Source organism: Columba livia, chromosome 5 (assembly GCF_036013475.1).
Source record: "Columba livia isolate bColLiv1 breed racing homer chromosome 5, bColLiv1.pat.W.v2, whole genome shotgun sequence".
NCBI lineage: Eukaryota > Metazoa > Chordata > Aves > Columbiformes > Columbidae > Columba > Columba livia.
In genome coordinates this window covers 59,015,280-59,033,699 of record NC_088606.1, presented here as the reverse complement: position 1 = coordinate 59,033,699, position 18,420 = coordinate 59,015,280, and the positions used below count along the sequence as shown (strand labels likewise).

Sequence of the window (18,420 nt, the reverse complement as noted above, 5' to 3'; positions counted from 1 at the left end):
GACTGCTCTACCGGTACAACTCTTGCACTGGCCTGGTGAAGCTCTCTTACTTGTGCTCACAGAGCACCATGGCTGTATGGTCATTTTCCTAGTAATTTTACTGATTATGATTTTCCCAAGCGGCACAGAGCATTCTGCTTTCCAAAAGGCTGCGGTGGCCTTTTTCACCCCTTATAAAAGCCCATGTGGGTTTTTTGCTCAGAATTTCACTGCTCACTACAGTTTTGTGTGTATTTTTTTGTTTGTTTGCTTGTTTTTAATTCTACTTCTATGTCCGAGACGCCAAGCAGGAAGGAGGAGCAGCTCACTGCCCCTCCAGAGCAAGATGCTCCCATGTGAAAACACATGCTCAGGCTCTACGTCCAGCTCACTGGCACCACAGCAACCACAAGTTTATTGACTGAAGAGATTCTGTTTCCTTTGGGAGACAGAAATTCACCCCTCTCCCGTTTCTAAGCCTGACTTCTACTTTGCCCCAACCAGGCCGCTCACCCCAAAACCTCTCGTGGGCAGCACACACAAAGCCCCAGCGTCCAGGCAGCAGCGTGGGAGTCCATGGGTCAGCAGGGAACAGCTGCCCATACCAGGGCACGGCTGTCCTTCCTCACACAGGGCACGAAATCCTCCTGGGATCAGCCCCCACCCCCAGAGCTGGGCTGGACCACGAGGTACCATTTCTACTCTCCCAAAACGAAGTGGAAAGCAGTCTTGTGAGCCCATTTGTAAAACCCGAGTCCTTCAACTCAACTTTCTCTTTAAATGATGCTGTGTTTTATATGAAAATCAGAGCAAGCAAAACCAAATACCCACGCTGGCAACAAGCACTGCCCAAGGACACTGCAAGCGGCTGTTGAAGAAAGTCAGTTTTGCCATTTGTTTGCACTGTCAGTACGTATTGCCTCCCCATCCAGCGCATTAATGCTTCCCCAGCCACACTAACAGGAAAGAGGAGAAAACATGTTTATGACTAACAGACACACAGCTGGAGAGCATCGAAACCCACAGACAGACAGACAACCTAAAACAATTCCCTGTGTGGTTCCTGAACGCGAACAGATTTCAAGTCGAGTCCCTCTGCAATAGCCTGTTCCATCCAGGTTTTAAATCATTACAGACATAATAGTCAGAGCTGGTGAAGGACCTCAGGATGTCAGTGATGGATGGCATTGTCACCTCTCTCTGAAGTGTTACATTTCTGTGCTTGCTTATTTTTACTTTTCTTTTTTTGGTATCACATTATCACTCCTTGAATTCTGCACCTAAAAGTTGGATCTCACAGGAATCTGTTAGACAGCCAAGGCCCTTCTGAGCAAGATAAGTTTGTATTCATAGTGATACTAATCAGGTTTAAGATCGGTATCCTGCCTTTAGCATCCACTGTGATTTACTGAAAGGCATCCCTGCACATGGCAGGGGGGTTGAACTAGGTGTCCCTAAAGGATCACTTAAAGGTCCCTTCCAACCCAAACCACTCTATGGTTAGGAAGCAAAACCACTTCCTACTAATGTATTTACATAATATTTCTATTGTGGAATATAAATTTAAATACGCTATGTTGCACTCCAAAAAAAAGCAGAAAGAAACTGGGTCGCCTTGGTGTTTCCATCCACATTACCTCAAATGGCAGGTTATAGATTTCACAGGACATTAGAAAAGATTAAAGTGAGTACTGCTGTTTCTCATCACAGGGCTGTGCCTTGGGTAACAGGATTGGAAAAACAAAAGACAAAGATGTCCCAGCTGCCCAAGTGTCAGCGTTTTTTTGTAGGCTGTGATGATGATATGCAGTTTGACCGGTCCCTCCTAAAAAGCAGCCCTTCCCGTGGTGCTGGACTGAAACCCCGACCCCACACGCAGGCGCTGTGGTGAAACGCAGCCTGGTGAAGCACTTCGGGCTCCCACAAAAGAGAGATTCCAATCCCTGAGCACAAGAGGGGTATGGGCTGAGTACAGAGAGCAGGGATGAGCTGCTGCTGGAGTCACGTAAACACCACGGAGAAAGCGTGTGGCCAAGTCAAACAGAAGCCTGGAGGCTCTGCAGGCTCAGGGTCTGCCTGGCAAGTGTTACCTGCCCCTGCACAGCAACGCAAACAAATCCAGTCGGCCACCAGCTGCAGGACCCCACCACTGGCTGCCACTGCTGTTAATGTTAAAGCAGTATCAGAAAGGAGAAATATGAAAGCTGTGTGATATAAACATTGGATTTAAAAAGAAAGCTGGGACTTCTTTAAACCTCTTATTCTGCTCAGAAAGAAAATTTGTCTGAACTAATTTCTCCTGAAGCAGCCCAAAGGCTGATTACTTACACAAAGGCGACGCATACGTTTATGCTCCTGAACAGATGCAAGCCTGATTAAGAAGCAGCCCTCATACCTCTCCATTCCAGCTGGGAGCCTCGCAGCTCTCCGTGCACCCTGGAGGGCCACCCACCCTCACAGCACCGGCAGCCAGGGCCTCAGGGAGACATCAGCACAGCGATGCTGAGTGCGAGGACACCGATTTTTTGGAAATCAGACACCAGGGTGGAAACCAGGTTCTAAAGCCTCAGTGCCCATCCCACTGCAGGTCGAGAGCTAAGCACCTTGGACTGGCACCTCTGGTGACCACTGCAATTAGTTCTGGTCACATATTGAGCTGGCTGATAAAACAGTCCTTGTGGGAGAGGCAGACAGAGCCTCACTGGAGCCTGAGCTGTGCTCAGGCAGGGGATAAGCCTGAGTCATTCAGCACTTCTGAGCACATGCATCAGCACCCTCCAGCCCCCTGGAAGCTCAAGAAGGATTGAGGTGGACATTCAGCTCCTAAATCCAAGGTGGCAGTTCCCACATAAGCTCCAAGATGTCTAATTTTACTACTGCTTCAGTCCTTTCATAAGTCTGTGCCTGGCTGTACTTACCATGTCATCCCACTTCTTCACTAGAAGACACAAACATTGACTTATTGCTATTCCCAAAGGGGAAGGGGCATGCGTGTAGACCAAGCCACCCATCTGGGATTACCCAGGCAGCCTGTGTTGCTGCAGGCAGCTCCATGGCCAGCCAGTGCTCTCGCTCCACATCAGGTTTCCTCCCCAGGACAGGAGATTTTCTACTAGAAGCTAAGAGACTGAGTCAAAGGAATTGAACTACATAAGATAAACACACACAATGTAAAAGCTAGAGAGGCATCCGGTCTGCGGACAGAAAAGGGCACAGCCCCGTTTCCTGCCGATGCAAACTGGTGCCGTGCCACTGACCTCCCTTATCAGAGGAGAATCCAGTCATCAGGAAACTGTCACTCAAAATAGCATTCACATAAGATGTTGCTTCATTTCCATCAAGCTCACTTCAGATTTCCTAGAATCTCTCTCTCAGCATGCCAAAGACCTCCAGCAGTGAGTACGGCTGCTCTGTAGCACAGCTCGGATTGGAGTCCCCACTAATCCTTTGCCAAAATGTTTAAATAATTTACCCAGGGGAGAAGAGGGGAAGCCACGCATGGGAAGGCGTTAATCTTAGGTCGCAGTCAGCAGAGCAGATCTGTCATGCAAGTACGAGTGCAAGGACAGGCAGCACATGCCGCAAGTATCTCGCAGAGCGCTGCTGGCCAGATAAAGTGGAAACATCCTAACAGCAACTGACTTGCGTTTTTTAGGTGCTGAAGTTTCCTAAGCTGGTCAGCATGAGCAACGTGCTCATTTCCAAATCCTCTATGTCCTTTGGTGCTTTCCTGGCAGGGGTGTGGGGAAGCGAGCAGGCAGCACAGCCGTCCCGGCTCTGCTCAGACACAAGCAGCAGGTCTTCCACAGCCTGCGCAACCCAGTGTTTACACTGTTTTATAGACTACACTTCACACAACTGTAACTTGCTTTCTGAACATCTGGTGGGATTAAGAGAATTCAAGTTTTCCATTCCTTAAGTTGTTGTTAACATCCTCCTTGCTCGGTTGTCATCCACAGATGATGATCCTTCCTCATCCATCACACTGCTCCAGTACTTTGTTTTGGCCACACCATTGCCTTTTTCCTTAATCTCCCAATTCTCCTCTCCCCTGCCAAGCACACTGTGCCTTGAATAATTTGTCCCTTACCTCCTGGCTGCCTCTCCCCAGTGATGTCCCTACCAGCCCTGCCAGCCCACAGGCTCCTGGGTGCTCCCTTCCCTCCACTCCCAGCTCCAAACCTCGACAGCCCTCACCCAGCTACCAGCTGGCTCTGGTATTGAGCTGGGCAGTTTCTGGGGCCAGGGATGTCTTGCTGGCTCCACAGCAAATGGAGCTGGTCAGAGGTGAGGGCTTGGAGGGGCTCTGCTCATCAAAGCAACGAGAACAGCTTTGTGGTACCACAAAAGCAGCCTCACACTTCCTGCTCCTAAAAAACACATGACAAAATCTTAGGTCCCAAAATGGAGAGCGGAGCCAGGCTGGGGTGAAGCACGATGGTCAGCGGCTGCGCCTCAGCACCGGGCGCGGGGCTGCTCTCACTGCCAAAATCTACGGTGACTTCATTCACTTTAGTATCAGACTGCAGCCCAGCAGGACAAAAGGGGTGTTTATTGTGCTTTGTGGTGGTGGGGTTGGTTGTTTGTTTTTACCTCTTCCCACTTCAAGAAATACCCAAGTTTCCGCTCAGGTGATTTGGGGCTGGTTCCTCGGTTATATTACTTTCCTGAACAAAATAAGCAGTTAGTCTAGAGGAATTTCTCCAAAGCATCCAGAAACCCAAATCCTACTGAAATCGGGAAAACTTCTGTTTTAACCTCTCTATCCTCTGCTGTCCCTTTTCACAACAACAATACTAATGCTTCCTCCCTTCCCTGCTTGGCCACAGTCGCTGACACAAAGGGCAACTCGGGGCTTTGGGAAGTTGTCCTTAGGCAGAGTTAAAGCTAGGAAAAACAATGCATAGATCTAAAGCCCTTTAATATATATCTTTATAATGCTGAGTAATGCTCGAAATACTAGTGCACTCATGTCAGTAGCCACAGCTCTGTTCTGAGAACAACCCCAGGGCAGGGATGGCTGATCTCTGTGTGCTGGTGTCCCAGGCAGCACCACTTCCACACACCAGCTCTAGTGCCCATCTCTCCAGTGCCAGCGTCCCCCCTCAGTCCGAGCTCTCCTGATCAGGGTCCTTGATTGATTTGCACTGAGAGCAAACAACAGGGCTTCAGGTTTTTGGGGGTTTGGGCTTTTTTACACAAGCAGTGGAGCTTAGCTGCCTTCAGTTATTTAAACAGCAGTAAGGCAGTAAGTGATCTGAATAGAACAATCGTGTATTCATCTGGCCCTCCCACTAACAACAAAAAATTCAGATAAACAATTTCTCTTTTGTCTGTATTACAAAGCCCACCCCATCCTCCTTGCACTGGGAGAGAAACAACTGTTTTCCCTACAGGGAAAGGATTTAGCTAAACCATTTGGTAACTGAGAAGTATCCCTAAAGCTCTATTTGCAGGGCTCGCATCTGGGTCAGCGCTCACCTGGAGCTCAGGGCTGTTCAAAAACTCACTCCAACATACGGGCTTGGCCAAACAGCCCCTGCACACCCCAGAGATATGTGCACATCTTTCCAGTAAAACACACTTTTATTCTCCAGTAAGTGTCATGCCAAGTTTTCTCAATTCGATGTTGTGCCAGCTCACCCTTGCATTTGAGAGACAGCAATTTTTTGCACCAAGTCTCAAATGAGTCAGAGATGCAGCCAGGGGGGGACAAAGGCATCACAAGGTCTCTTTAATGCCAGCAGGGTTTACAAAACTTGGAGCTGGACCTTTTTGCAGCTGCACAGGTAGGGTCAAAGAGCACAAACCTTCACTTTTTGCCCACAACACCAATAATCCAAACATCAGGATCATTAACTTACTAAAGGTAAGTTAGTGAGACCATTCGGATGGTACAACCATATTCAGCCAGTTAGTAGCTTCCGGGCAGACTTGAAGGAATTCACCCACCAGACACCACAGATTGGACCACTCAGGGAAGTTTGTACTAAGGAACAGAGAAGGCAAAGCAGCAACCCAAGCCTTTGGGATGACACAGCAAGGTCATGCAGCAGACCGCCAGCCTGCACCCAGAGCCCCAGCCCCTCAAAATCCTTCACCCCGCTTTAGGGAAGGACGGGCTGTACGAAGATGTGCCCACCTCAACACGTCTGCTGAGCAGGATCCGGTACTTTGGCAGGGGCCTGTTTTGAGCTGATTATCAAATCTGAGAAACAAACTGGAGTTTGTTTATGGCTCAGCAAAGTAGCAGCCTCTAATTAGGGATATAATGATGGTTTTTGGAGGTCCCTGTTTATACAGGTCCAGCAGCAGCCCTCCCGCAGGAGTTCTGGAGGGACCTTTCCCTTTACATCTCTGGAGACACTCTCCCTGGCTGAGCACTGCAGAAAACAGGCTCAAGACAGCTTCACGCTAGCAAAAAGCAGACACACTCAGCATGGTTCTTCTGCTCACTGAAATTATTGCAGCTGGGATTCTCAGTGACAGGCTCGTAAAATTCACACACTTACAGAATAATACCCAGGGATGATCCACCAGAACCCAAGAAGTGTTTTTGCCTCTCCACCCCGTTTTGTTTGTCTGTTTTTGGTTTTTACTTTTTGTGACAGCATCCTAACTGGTCTGGATGCATTTCAGCATCTAACAACACCTTCAAGCAGCACCACTCTCCTGCAAAGGCTCTGTGCCTGGCAGGAATGGCCAAGAGGGAGCATGACGGAGAGGCCGTGTGTGCAGCGCTGAGACACAGCTCTGCAGCAGGGACAGCCCCACAACTCATCCCGAAACAAGGATGGAGAAATCTCTCAGCATGAGGGATCAGGGATGCGGGGATCTCAAGTGCTTCAGTGACTACCTTTGCCTTCCTCCCTCAGGTACAGGGCAAAGCTGACAGCCAAGCGCAGCAGTGGAGAGGTCTTTCTTGTCTGTAATATGCTGCATATTATAGACATGAGCTATGTGAATATCCTTAAAGCTTGCAATTATTTTTGCTAGTCATTTTCTCCTGAAGTGATTTTAAGGCACTTCATACCCACAGAAATACAGGGCAGGTCTCCCCCACAGCTACCAGCCACATTTGCTGGCTTTGCTCAAGCTAAACCAGAGCAGCACAGCTGCACAGGCCCATCACCTCACGCTGGAAGAGAGCAAACCCCTCCAGCATAGCCAGGTGTCACTGCCTGTCCCCGCAGGGACCGAGGGAGGGGCTGCATGGGGCACTGAGCTGTGCAGACCCAAATCCAGGACCGACGCTGTCTCACGGTCTCGGCGCCACTGCGCACTGCCCGGCATGGCCAGGCCATGCCAGCCCTTCTAGACTGCTCTGCCAAAAAGCTCAGGCTCAGATTTTTGCAAGCTCAAATCTCGGAGCTGTTTACTGTCCCTCCATGACTAACAAACCGCTAAATGTAGCCTAGCACCAGGCGAGATCCCTCTGTTACTCCAAAATAGATAAATACATCATCACATCCCTTCTCCGAGTCCCAGAGGCTTTGCCAACACACCAGCCCCATTTAACGAGGGAAAGGTGCTGAGTTACACACCGGTGTGTCATGGACACTGTGCCAATTCAGCAGGGCGCACAGAAGCACTGAAACCTATTCCCATGTTACGCCACGCTTGGTGGTGCAATTGCAATGGGTTTTGCTTAGCTGATGAAAAACCACCATGGTCCTTTGACAGTCCCTGGCATGAGTCCCCCACAGAAACCTGCCCGGGAGCAGCGTGTTACCACACACGTGGCAAAGGAGCAGCCCTATCCAAAAGGGGCTTAGCATCCACCCACGGGGCTTCACAGACTGCTCTCGGCACCTTCTATGATTACCGTTTATAAGGCACTGATCACTCCAGCATCTCAGTGCCCCCAGTGACAACACCAGAGCCAACAAACAGACGTGAGCAGGAGGCGTTACTCATCCTGGCGAGTCCCATTTGACAAAGCAGCCTGACTTTCTGTACAGGCTGCTGCTCCTGAGTCATCTGCCAAACCAGCGTCAGGCAAATCACACTACTGTGACCTGACAAGGAGATGACAAGTGCTCAGGAACCAGCCAAATTTAGGCAGAGCCAAGTCTCCATTGGGGGCAGTTGGGCCGGATAGGCTGCTTCCCCCCCACCCTGCGCAGAGCTCATGCTGCCCACAATAGCACAAAGCCTGAACTCTGCCAAAAAACGTCCCCCTCCCCACTGGGAACGCTGGGCCAAGCGCCTCGGACACCAGCTGGCTCAGGGCAGCTGCGTTTTATCAGCTTTGCTCGGGAGCGGCTGCTCTGTGTGTGCTGCTGCCCGTCTTGGACAAAAATGGTCAAAGATGCTCCACTGAAAAATCCCCAACCAAGGCAGCTGCTCAGCCTCCCCATCAGATCAACGCTGCCATGGCATAAGCAGCCAGAAGCATTCACGTTTATCCTCCCTCCTCCTTTTTAACCAGTTTTAAGTCATGAGAGGGAAATTCAGTTTTAAGCAAGGTACAGTGAGAGCTCCCACAGTATTTCTCAGCTAAGGCGAGTCAGACCAAACGGGAGCCCTGCACAAGCAGAAGGAGGGACTGAGCCTTGCCCAGCTAACCAAAGTATGAAAACTTTAACTAATACAAACCCAGAGAACATTCTCAAAGGCAGATGAAAAACAGAAACAAAGCCAGGAAACAACAGATTCTAAAATGAAATCAAGCTTTCTGCTTTGGACCACAACACATCCAGAGTACTGGTGGCCGGGAAGAAAGCTGCTGCTGGGAGGCTGGTCCACAAAACATCCCGAAGAGCACCCTGATCCACCCAGCTCGGGGGTCACCCCACGCCAAACAAGGTCTGATGGCTGACTGGGTGGAGACTCCCCAGCTGGGCCCTTGGAGAGGCTAAGCAATGGTTCATGCCCACCCCTGGCAGCAAAAGGGGACCCTGCCACAACTGCCCTGCCCCGAGGGCAGGCAGCTCCACACCCCCTGTGGATCAGGGAAAAGAAGGTAAGAAACGATTGACTTCTTACAGTCCTGCCCACATCGCAGACATGCATGGGGGCCCTGTTCGTCAGGGAGGAGGAAGAAGGAAACCTACTGGAATTAGGTGTTGTAACCTGCACTTGGGACGTGATATTTTGGCACCTCTGACACATCATCACGTTTTTGTGACACTCCCTGATGGCTGTGAAGCAGGAGCAGTACTTACCCACCGCTGCCCCAGCCATTCAGCACTGGCAAAGGGCTTTCAGGTCTTCAGGTGGAAACCACCACTGAAATTCTGGGTGCTGCTCTTCTCAGTGGGTGCTCGGGCACCCAGGGTTGGCACAGGGTTCACCTTCCTCACTCTGCAACCGGCCCAACACAACACAGTGCCCCCATAACGACCCCAGCCTAACTTGCACCCTGGCAATCCTGAGGCTCTTCGCCTGCCATTAAACTGTGTCACCCCATAAATCATTCCCAGGATGAGTGGACTCTGCCTGGCCTTGTATGGAGCTGCTGACTAAGGCAACAGCAGGAGTGAACAATTTTAAAAATGGAGTTACTCATAAACGTAGGCAGCTCTGATGGTGAAAGCAAACACCAGTTGGCACCAAAACCCAACATTAAGAAATTCAGTCGGCAGACCACAAATTGATTTGTAGCACACCCAGCACACTTTACTGCCTCTCTGATTTCTTAGTGTATAATAATAATAAAAAAAAAAAAAAGATTTATGAGTTCTGCTTACAATATGGCTGTGCTATAAGAAAGCTGTGGGGCAGAAGGAAGGCGTCTTTATACCAGTGCTGTGGATGCACAGCTGGAACGAATCCAGCCAGCACCAGGATGAGATACAGAGCAGAAGGCACTTGCCAGGGGAGAACTGTGAGAGGGGATGGGGGAACTATGACACCTCCAGCTTGGTTGGACCTTGGTTTTGCTCTAAGACACTGATTACCAGACCACACGGGAGTGAAATCTGAGCTCAGACCTGCTACAGCTTCAGCTGTGCCCTGAACTTCAAAACACGTAAGGCTGCATGGGAGGATCGCCTGTGTTTCAGTTTGAAATGGAAGATATCCCATGAAGGTATTTCACAGATTTGCTTTCAGAGGCTACATGGCTTCTAACCAGCATTCCCAAACTGATGTCCTACCCAAACTTGGAGTTTTCATCACACCTCAGGAACCGCCAGGCAGATTTCTGTCCTTGAAAAACAACTCCTGTAAAAGATAGGATGTCTGACAGTCCATGGATTTCAGTTCTTGACACATTTCTCCTCCTTTTTCTTCATGTTTGTTTCATACATCTACAGAAGTCATTTCCACCTTATGATGGCTACCAAACGGCAAAGAATAAAGGTCACAGGCTCACCCATTTCCATGGGGTGGCTCCCTGTGGCAGTGGGGCCAGATCACCTGCCTGGTTTCCAACCTCCAGCACCTGCAAATGCTCTTCTGCTGCCCCTTCTCCAGCCATAGCCCAGTGACGGGCTCCTCCACCACCCATCCTCCTGTCCCCATACGAGGAGCCCATCTTCTCCCGCCCCCCGGTGGGCCCATGCTGGCCCCTACACAACTTCTTCAGCAGCGAAACACTTCTTCAAAGTATCTATTGCTACTTGATAAAGAGGCACTTCTGAATTCAGGCACAAAATATAACCGAGGAATTTGAAGTTGGCAAAGCAAGACAGAGACCAAAGCACACAAGTCGTGAACGCACCCAGAACAGCGCACGCTAATGCTCTAATACAAACTATGCAGAAACTAATGAAGGAAAAAGCAACTCACTAAAAACCTAGTAGGTATGCTGAGTGTGTACCTTCATGGAAAATGGTTTCTCAAACAAAAACTGCTATGATAACACATGATAGTTTTAGAGTAAATATACACTTTATCAGAGCAATCTGTGGTAGTCTGGTATATTAATGCATGTAGTAACTGTGAATTAGGAGTGCGGCAACAGCAGTTTCAGTCTCTAGAGTGATCAGTGTCTGCACATAGACTCAAAGCACCAAAAAACCTAAAACAAAGATGTGAATGAATACCTGCAGAGTAAATCCTGAAAGAGCAAATTCACAACTATAGCAACATGCAAATTTCTTTGTAATTTCACATTTCTAAAAAAAAAAGAAAGTATCAGAAATTCCATCCATTTCAAACAAATCTGGAGGCCACCACCTGATGAGATGAGATCAAAGCTACCTTCTTTTTAACATAGTACATGAAGGAAAGTAAAGAGACTTGGGGAGATATTTACATGACTAATCTGTAGAATTGGCTCAAGCATTAATACACAACGTCTTCAGATCTTCAGTAACATGATCTTTCATGCAAAAAAATTAATGAATTCATCTGAAAACATGTCATGCCTTCAAAAATATAAATATTAATGCAGAATTCAGTGTATTTCAGAACTCTTGGTTTTGATTGGAATGTGAGTGAGCCAGAAGTGAATTAAAGCCAATTATAGTAACTAATTGCCGTAATGTTGTGGGAAAACACCAACTATAGCCCTTGCTTGAGGTTGGAATACATACAGAAGCAACTTTCACTGGCATTTTATAGCTGTAGCAACCTAGAAGAAACTGAAAGGAATAGAAATCACTCTTGGTAGAGCTAATGGAAGGCCAACATTTGAATCTGAGCAATTTTAGGGAGGTTTTTTTGTACTCCTCTTTTCAAATCAAGTATGTTTAAAAATGACAAGATCTTTTTCATTATAAAGCATTAGCATAATTAAAATGAACGAAGGTCACCTTTACAGAACCGGACATGTTTGCTTTTCATGAGCAGATATCTAGGTAGCTAATGCTGCCTTGCTTGGAGAATGAGAGATTAGCCTGGCTTTTAAAAAAACCCCCATCTGTGTATGTATTTCCAAACCAAATAGCCCTGGTGGGGGCTATTTCCAGAGCCCACTGGAACCAGTATAAACAGGAGGAACGACAGAGCAGCTTCCGAGCCTGCCAGACACAGCAAACGTCACCTCCGCACTCCCAGCATTATAATGGCATCTATAACATCAAGTATCTTGCAAGATAAATTCACACAGAACTCAACCCACTGGGCTCCTCCTCCAGCAGCATTACTAGGAGCAAAACAAGGAATATTTAACTTTATTGTGTAATGGTTTTGACTGGGAGGGAACTAAAAATCTTGCTCCCCTCACGTTGCCCATTTTGACCATTTTATTTCTTTTCTGTAGTCCGTGTCCTGTCTCGGCCACTAGTATTCCAGGGCATGGCATGTTTACTTGTATGTATATCCCTCTAGCGACAGGATTTGCTAATGATTTGAATTTTGGAGCCTTCTGCATCACCAGGAGAAACACAACAAATCTAGACTGTTAACCCCAATTCCAAGCTATAGTACTGTTACTTTAGCAGGAATAAGTGAAACATGATGAAAACAGCACGAACATCTGATGCCTCTCAAAGCTTCAATGCCAGACAAATCATCACCTTCTACGGACACAAAAACCTCTTCTGATGTTGCTATGCCACTGCTGCTGCTTCAGATGATCAATTAAAGATGGCAGAAATGAGCCTGCTCCAAAACTGTAAATTGTGCAAAGAGTAAATTAAGTTTTGCCTGAATTGCTTTGTCCATCGCAATTAAGGAAGTGCCAAGTATTGTCTTAAATGGTATTTGTTGCCCTCTGTTTTCTTCACGCAAATCATCTTCCCCTTGGCCAGCAAACTTTCTACTGTGCATAGTGGCTTTTTCTTTGGCAAGGAAGATGGAATAGGTCATTGGGAATTAACATTTGTTTGTCTTTGTTGTTCTTTAGCAACACTTCAAAATAATTAATTTCTGTTGTTCAAACCTAGTGAGGCTCAGTTTGAATTAACTTTAAAAAAATATATATCACAAAATTTTTCCATTAAGTTATTGGGACTATTCTTTCTGGGATTTGTTTTTTTTTTTTTTTTCTTGAAATACAAAGGAAGAGATTATAGCTTAAGAACTGCAGAGCAAGTTAAAGTAAGAAGATGAAGGGCAGGAAGACTTAGGAAAGCTCTTTTGGAGAACCTGCTGTTTACAAAGAACCACACCACCAGCTTTAAAAACAAAACCAAACATTAAAAAAAGCCAAGACAGGGCAAAGGAAGGGAAAATAAATAAAAAAAATGAAATAAGGCCACTGTTAACAGATAATAGGTCACCATTAGTTGCAGCTTCCAGGGGTCCAGGGAGTTTGCAAAGAGCACTCCAGAGCCAGCAGCAAAGGTAAAGCTTTACCCATAGTTACTCCCTGCTTTTCCCGTACACAACGTGAGATCCCAAACACATTGACTCAGCATGACCTTTATGACATTCCTTAATATGTAAAATAAAAACCTAAGGAAAGGTAACAGAAGTCAAAGAGAAGAGGACAAGTGCCATTTGTGTGTGTGATACAAGCAAACCCCATGCTCACCAACACCAACTTATTGTTCCCAGGAAGGATAAATCCCAACACCAGGCATCTCCTGATTCGCAGCGGATGGGATAACTTGTCAATGACCCCGGTGTTTATCCCTTTCAAAAGGGACACACATGCGATTATACCACCACAGTGAAACTCTCTGGCCTTGGGGTCAGAGATAACACAACAGCATCCACCAGAAGAGGAATTTGCAAGACGAGTGTGAAGTCACTATTAAGCCTTTGTCCTCAGGAAATATTGTTAAAAGGAAGAGATGAAACAAGGAGACTTATAAAGAACTACATTTATTTTTGTTTACAGCAGATATCATAAATAAAGCTAAAACAATTTTCACTGTGTGCAAAATACAGAATTTCCATGTGAAAATTTAAATACAGCATTAAAAACTATTTAGTAAAAATATTCTGTTAATATTATAAAGTAAAATGAAGACAGAAGATTTAGGAGAAGGACAGAATCCTCACTGGCCAGGAAGAGCTAGGAAGACTCTGCAACAGAGGGTACAAGACACAGCAATGGGAAACAGTTTGAAATGGCAGACCTTTATGTCACAACCTTCATCTCAAAGCATGCTGAGCTTTGTAACAGAACACCGTAGCCCTGAAATACAGAGGAAGTCACGTCCTGACCATTTGTGCAGGAAGTGACACTTAAAATACAGAGAGGTTTCTGTGTGGGCACGGCACGGGGACTTTCAAATCCAGTAAGACATTTTAGGATACCCACACAAACAAATCCAATTGCTTTAGTCACATAAACAAGAAAAGGAGAGTTGGGCTCACACCTCGCAGCCCTTCTGCACCCCTGACTGAGGTGTGCGAAATGGGGCAAGTGGCAGATGAAGCTTGGCTGCTAATGAAAATTGCTGCTTAAATCAATTCCCGAAGGGATGCTCAGCAGGGAAGGCTGGGGCAACAGAAACCTTAGTGCACTTGCTTGCCAGCCTGAGCCCTTGGTTTGGATTCATCTCCCCTTCTAGATTATCCACATGTGATAATATATCCTGGAACTTATGTAAAAAAAAAAACCCTTACAAAATAATTGCACGAATTTGTCATGGAAGGTAGCAGCAATGTCTCATGCAGCAAGACAAACCCATTCGAAGTGGCAAACGGGGTCTAGTTAATTAGTTAACAAAACAATCCAAACCAAAACACTCAGGTTATATAAACTTGGCATTTTGGTATTTCAGACCAAAACCAGCATGCACATGTATTGCTGTTAGGCCTGCCTGCTACATTACTTTGGGTGAAAGACTGGAATTTGCATCACTTTGGCTACTTTTTCAACAGAATCCTTTATATTGTACTTTTCCAATATGAAAGCAGAGTGCTTAGAAAGCACTGCAGTGCTCAAACGCTGCTTGCCCACTGCGTGTTTGAGCTCCATGGAAATAGGTGCTCACCTTAACCAGGAGAATCAGCTGGTTAATCTCGTCCTGACCTTATTTTAAACCTTTCCTTCAATACTTTGAAAGAAATAAGGTTTTAACTAGTTCTTTCAAAAACAATTTACTTGCCTAATTTACCTTAAAGGCACAAAGAACTGCACATGCACAGACAGAGAGAAAAACATTCTCTACGGAGAGCAGACGATACCTTTTCTAGAACTGTGAACTCAGCAATAGGTTAAATGATCATGCCAAAGCTTGCATCCATTAACATACCAGACACACACAGTTTGCTCCAAAAGTCTTTAAAATAAAGGCGCAATGAAATGCTGTCAAACAACAGTGTTAGTCACACAATTTTGGAACCGGCAAGCAGAAAACAATCACCTGAGAGCAGAAAGGCTTCAGCCAGTGAGCGGGTGCAGGACCGGAATGATGAATTGGACTAAAAGCAACGAGGGACATTGACAGAAAAGACAGCAGGAAAAAGAAAAACACAGAACTTAACTTGGTTATGCAGGAAAGCATCGGAAAGATTATGTAGGCACAAAGAAGAATTGGCCAAAATGAAATTGCCTTTTTGTCATTAAATCAGGAATGAGGGCAAATAGGTACGAATCTTACTAGCAGAACATGAAAAGATTTAACAAAATCTACCAATTAGATTGACACCAATAAAAAAAACATTCCCAAGGTTGCAGAACCACCTGCAGACTCCCAGTGGAATACGCCGTGTAATTAAGATTCCCCAGGAAAATGTTCTCATTATGCAAGTCCCTGAATACTGTTGTGGGAATGTGGGAATATTATTCCTCATTATATAAACCTATATAAAGCCAAGACCATATTTTTATTTTTTAACTTTAAACTTGCTACCGGTAAGATTAATTTGCTTTAAATTCATTGCACATCAGAGATTTCCAATTTTGTTACTATATCCCCATTTCCTGGCAGTTCACCATTATGCCCACTTTCCTGAAAAGCAAGAAATTTCCCGTAAAAAACAGTGGGAGAAAATTTCACGTAAAAAAATGTTCTAAAAGACTGTGCTGTCGACAAACTGAAATAAAAACTGATGGCAAGCCGAATTTTAAAACTTTAGCACTTTGCTATGTTGCAGGAATAACACAGTAAATTACACTGCATTTTTTTTCCTTTTTAGGGGCAAAACAATCACCATCATTAGCAAATTGTTAAAAAAGTATGAAGCGTTTCAAAGTAGGTTTTTTTTAAATGCTATATAAGAGGTACAGATACATTTCTTTACATACATACAGATTCCCGCCATGTTACTGTAATCGCCACTGTGTCCAGTCAATATTCTACCAAAGTTTTCCTGAATATATGTTTGAGCATTAACGGCCATTTATTTGAAACACACACCACCTTACGCCTAACAATTTTCTTCAAGCACTTTTTCAAGTTCTGTGCATATACTTAACATTATTTTTTTCCCAAAATACGTAAGCAATCTAAAATGTGAAAAGGTTTATCTTTGTTGTTTCAAGAAAGTCAAACTATCTAGAAGAAAAATTCAGTTTGCAATTTATTTTAAACAGAAGACATATTTCCTTTTAGTAACCAAGGAAAAAAAACCCCAACAATTCAAATCATCTTTTCCCACATTATGTTACAAACAAAATAAAAGACTGGCAGCCCATAAGCAGTACAGTCACTTAAGACCACTGGAAGGTGATCCTCAACTTTGGTACTAACTAAACGCAACGTTACTCCTATTATTTAAGCCATATTCTTTTGGCTAGAAATAAATGCTACAGATGCTTTTAATTTCAGGCTATACGTATTACCATGTTTACGTATTTACCGATTTCCTGGTCGACTTCTAAATTTAAACATTTAAGTATTTGAGAGGTGGGGAACGTGCTTACCTCACTGGCTAACTAGGCTGAAGGTAAATCAGAATTTGGGATCCTGGTGCCTCCTTGCTGTTAAATAGTTTATTTAACCTGTGCCAACACCTTCTGATTAAGGTAGACCTTGTTGAGAGACATCTGAAAAGAATTTACCTTAACAGCTGCTCCCGATAATAGAAATTCACCTTTCCGCTATAGGCTTTACACAGTGAAATAAACAAAATACCCAACTAAGAAGTAATCTCCTTAGTACACATTTGTAGGATTTTGTTATTTGTTCTAAACTTGTATTTTTAAAAAATTGCAGAAGACAAGAGGAGTGGTGCCCACCCAGAGGCACAACAGCAGGGATTTCAGTTACAGACCAGTGCTCCATGAATTGATATTCCTCAAGCCAGCCACCTCGTGGGGAAGCCTCCACTTGAGGAATAAGTAAGTCGGGTCTAATTACATCACCAGTTCTTTGACTTACAGTTTCAAACAAGCCTTCACTCAGCTACGATTTGCTCTTCAAATTTATTTCAAAACTTCAAATAAATTAGTAGTACAGATTATACCCATTATCAACAAAGGGTATCTATCACATGTAAGAAATGTAAAAGGCATGACTAGGAGCAATGTGAATTAAGTACAATTATTATTATTTTTTTCTTTTTTTTTTTTACACATATTCATGCAAGTTATAAACCTCATAACCCAGAGCAAAGATGAAAGCAAGAAAAAAAATAAGTATGCGCCATATTCAGGTTTCAAAACCCAGTCGTTTGTCACAAATATTCCCCAAACATCTGAAAGAACATACATTCTTTCTTTGTCAAAAAAAAATTGGGGATGGGGAGAGGCAGTGGTAGGGAGAAGAATGGTTTTAAGATGTATGAACCCCCAATGGTCTGACCACAGGGTAAAAAAAAAAAGGGAATCTACAAAATATCCTTCATCTGTGTCCGTGTTCTGGAAATGTGTCTGGACACTGCCCTTCATGCTCTAACATACAGTACATTTTATATTGAAACTTTTCATTGCACCTCGTTTGTATCTCGAGGAATCCATCATTCATTTGTCACACATTAAATTGCGTGAAAAGGAAAAAAAAAAAGCAAACAAAAAACCTCAAGAAAGAAAATAGCGAGGCTGTTCATTTTGAAAATCTGAAAGGCACAACTGAGCAAGACACGCAGAAGAATCTAAACCCTATAGAATTTTTTCACCCATTCAAGCCCATTTTCAAGTGATAGCTCTGCTTCCCGGTACATATGAGCAAGTACCTCTAGAAGAGCACAGAGGAATGGCACACCAAGGCTCAAGAGTTCGTACAAGTAGGTATAGTTATATGCATTGTCCCTGAAATGAAGATTGGTAGCGTGCAGAAAACCATGCATCCAGTTAGACAGGCGTCTGGGAATGTCAAGCAGATCCCTTGTCACCCGCAGGGGCCAGCTTAGCGCGCCCCTAAAGAAGGAAGTCAGGATACCTGGGGACCTGTCCTCTGGACTGCCTGCAGTAGACAAAGTGCTTTCTGTGGTGGTCTCTGTGGGTTTGGGTTCCTCTTTCTTCCACGCTTCTGCTGTCTCCTTATAGAAAGCATTAAAAGAAATGTTAAATCTGCTTCTAAAATTTGAAAGTCCAGTTTCTATTACTGTTTTCAAGTTTTTATATATATTTTTTTTTTCATTTCCAATTGCTCTTCAGGCCAACTTTACTTAATTTCCATTGAGAACCAGGATATAAATATGCCACATTGACAGAACCAGAAGGTTATATTTTAGTATTGATTTTACTGCTTCTGAACATCAGGTAGCAAA

The 18,420-nt window shown here is 45.0% G+C and overlaps 1 protein-coding gene across 16 annotated transcripts in view; it reads right to left on the bottom strand.

Moving 5' to 3' along the window:
- Positions 1–18,420, bottom strand: part of MICAL2 (microtubule associated monooxygenase, calponin and LIM domain containing 2) — a 133,211-nt gene that overhangs the window by 37,738 nt on the left and 77,053 nt on the right. For 6 of the 16 annotated variants that reach the window (XM_065065329.1, XM_065065330.1, XM_065065327.1 and 3 more), the window contains one exon: positions 13,623–18,189. In XM_065065329.1, the coding sequence (XP_064921401.1) occupies positions 17,803–18,189 (387 nt within the window). In that variant the 3' untranslated portion in view covers positions 13,623–17,802. Of the gene's footprint in view, positions 1–13,622; positions 18,190–18,420 lie in introns of those variants that run through there. The other 10 variants (XM_065065319.1, XM_065065318.1, XM_065065320.1 and 7 more) reach the window with 6 other exon arrangements.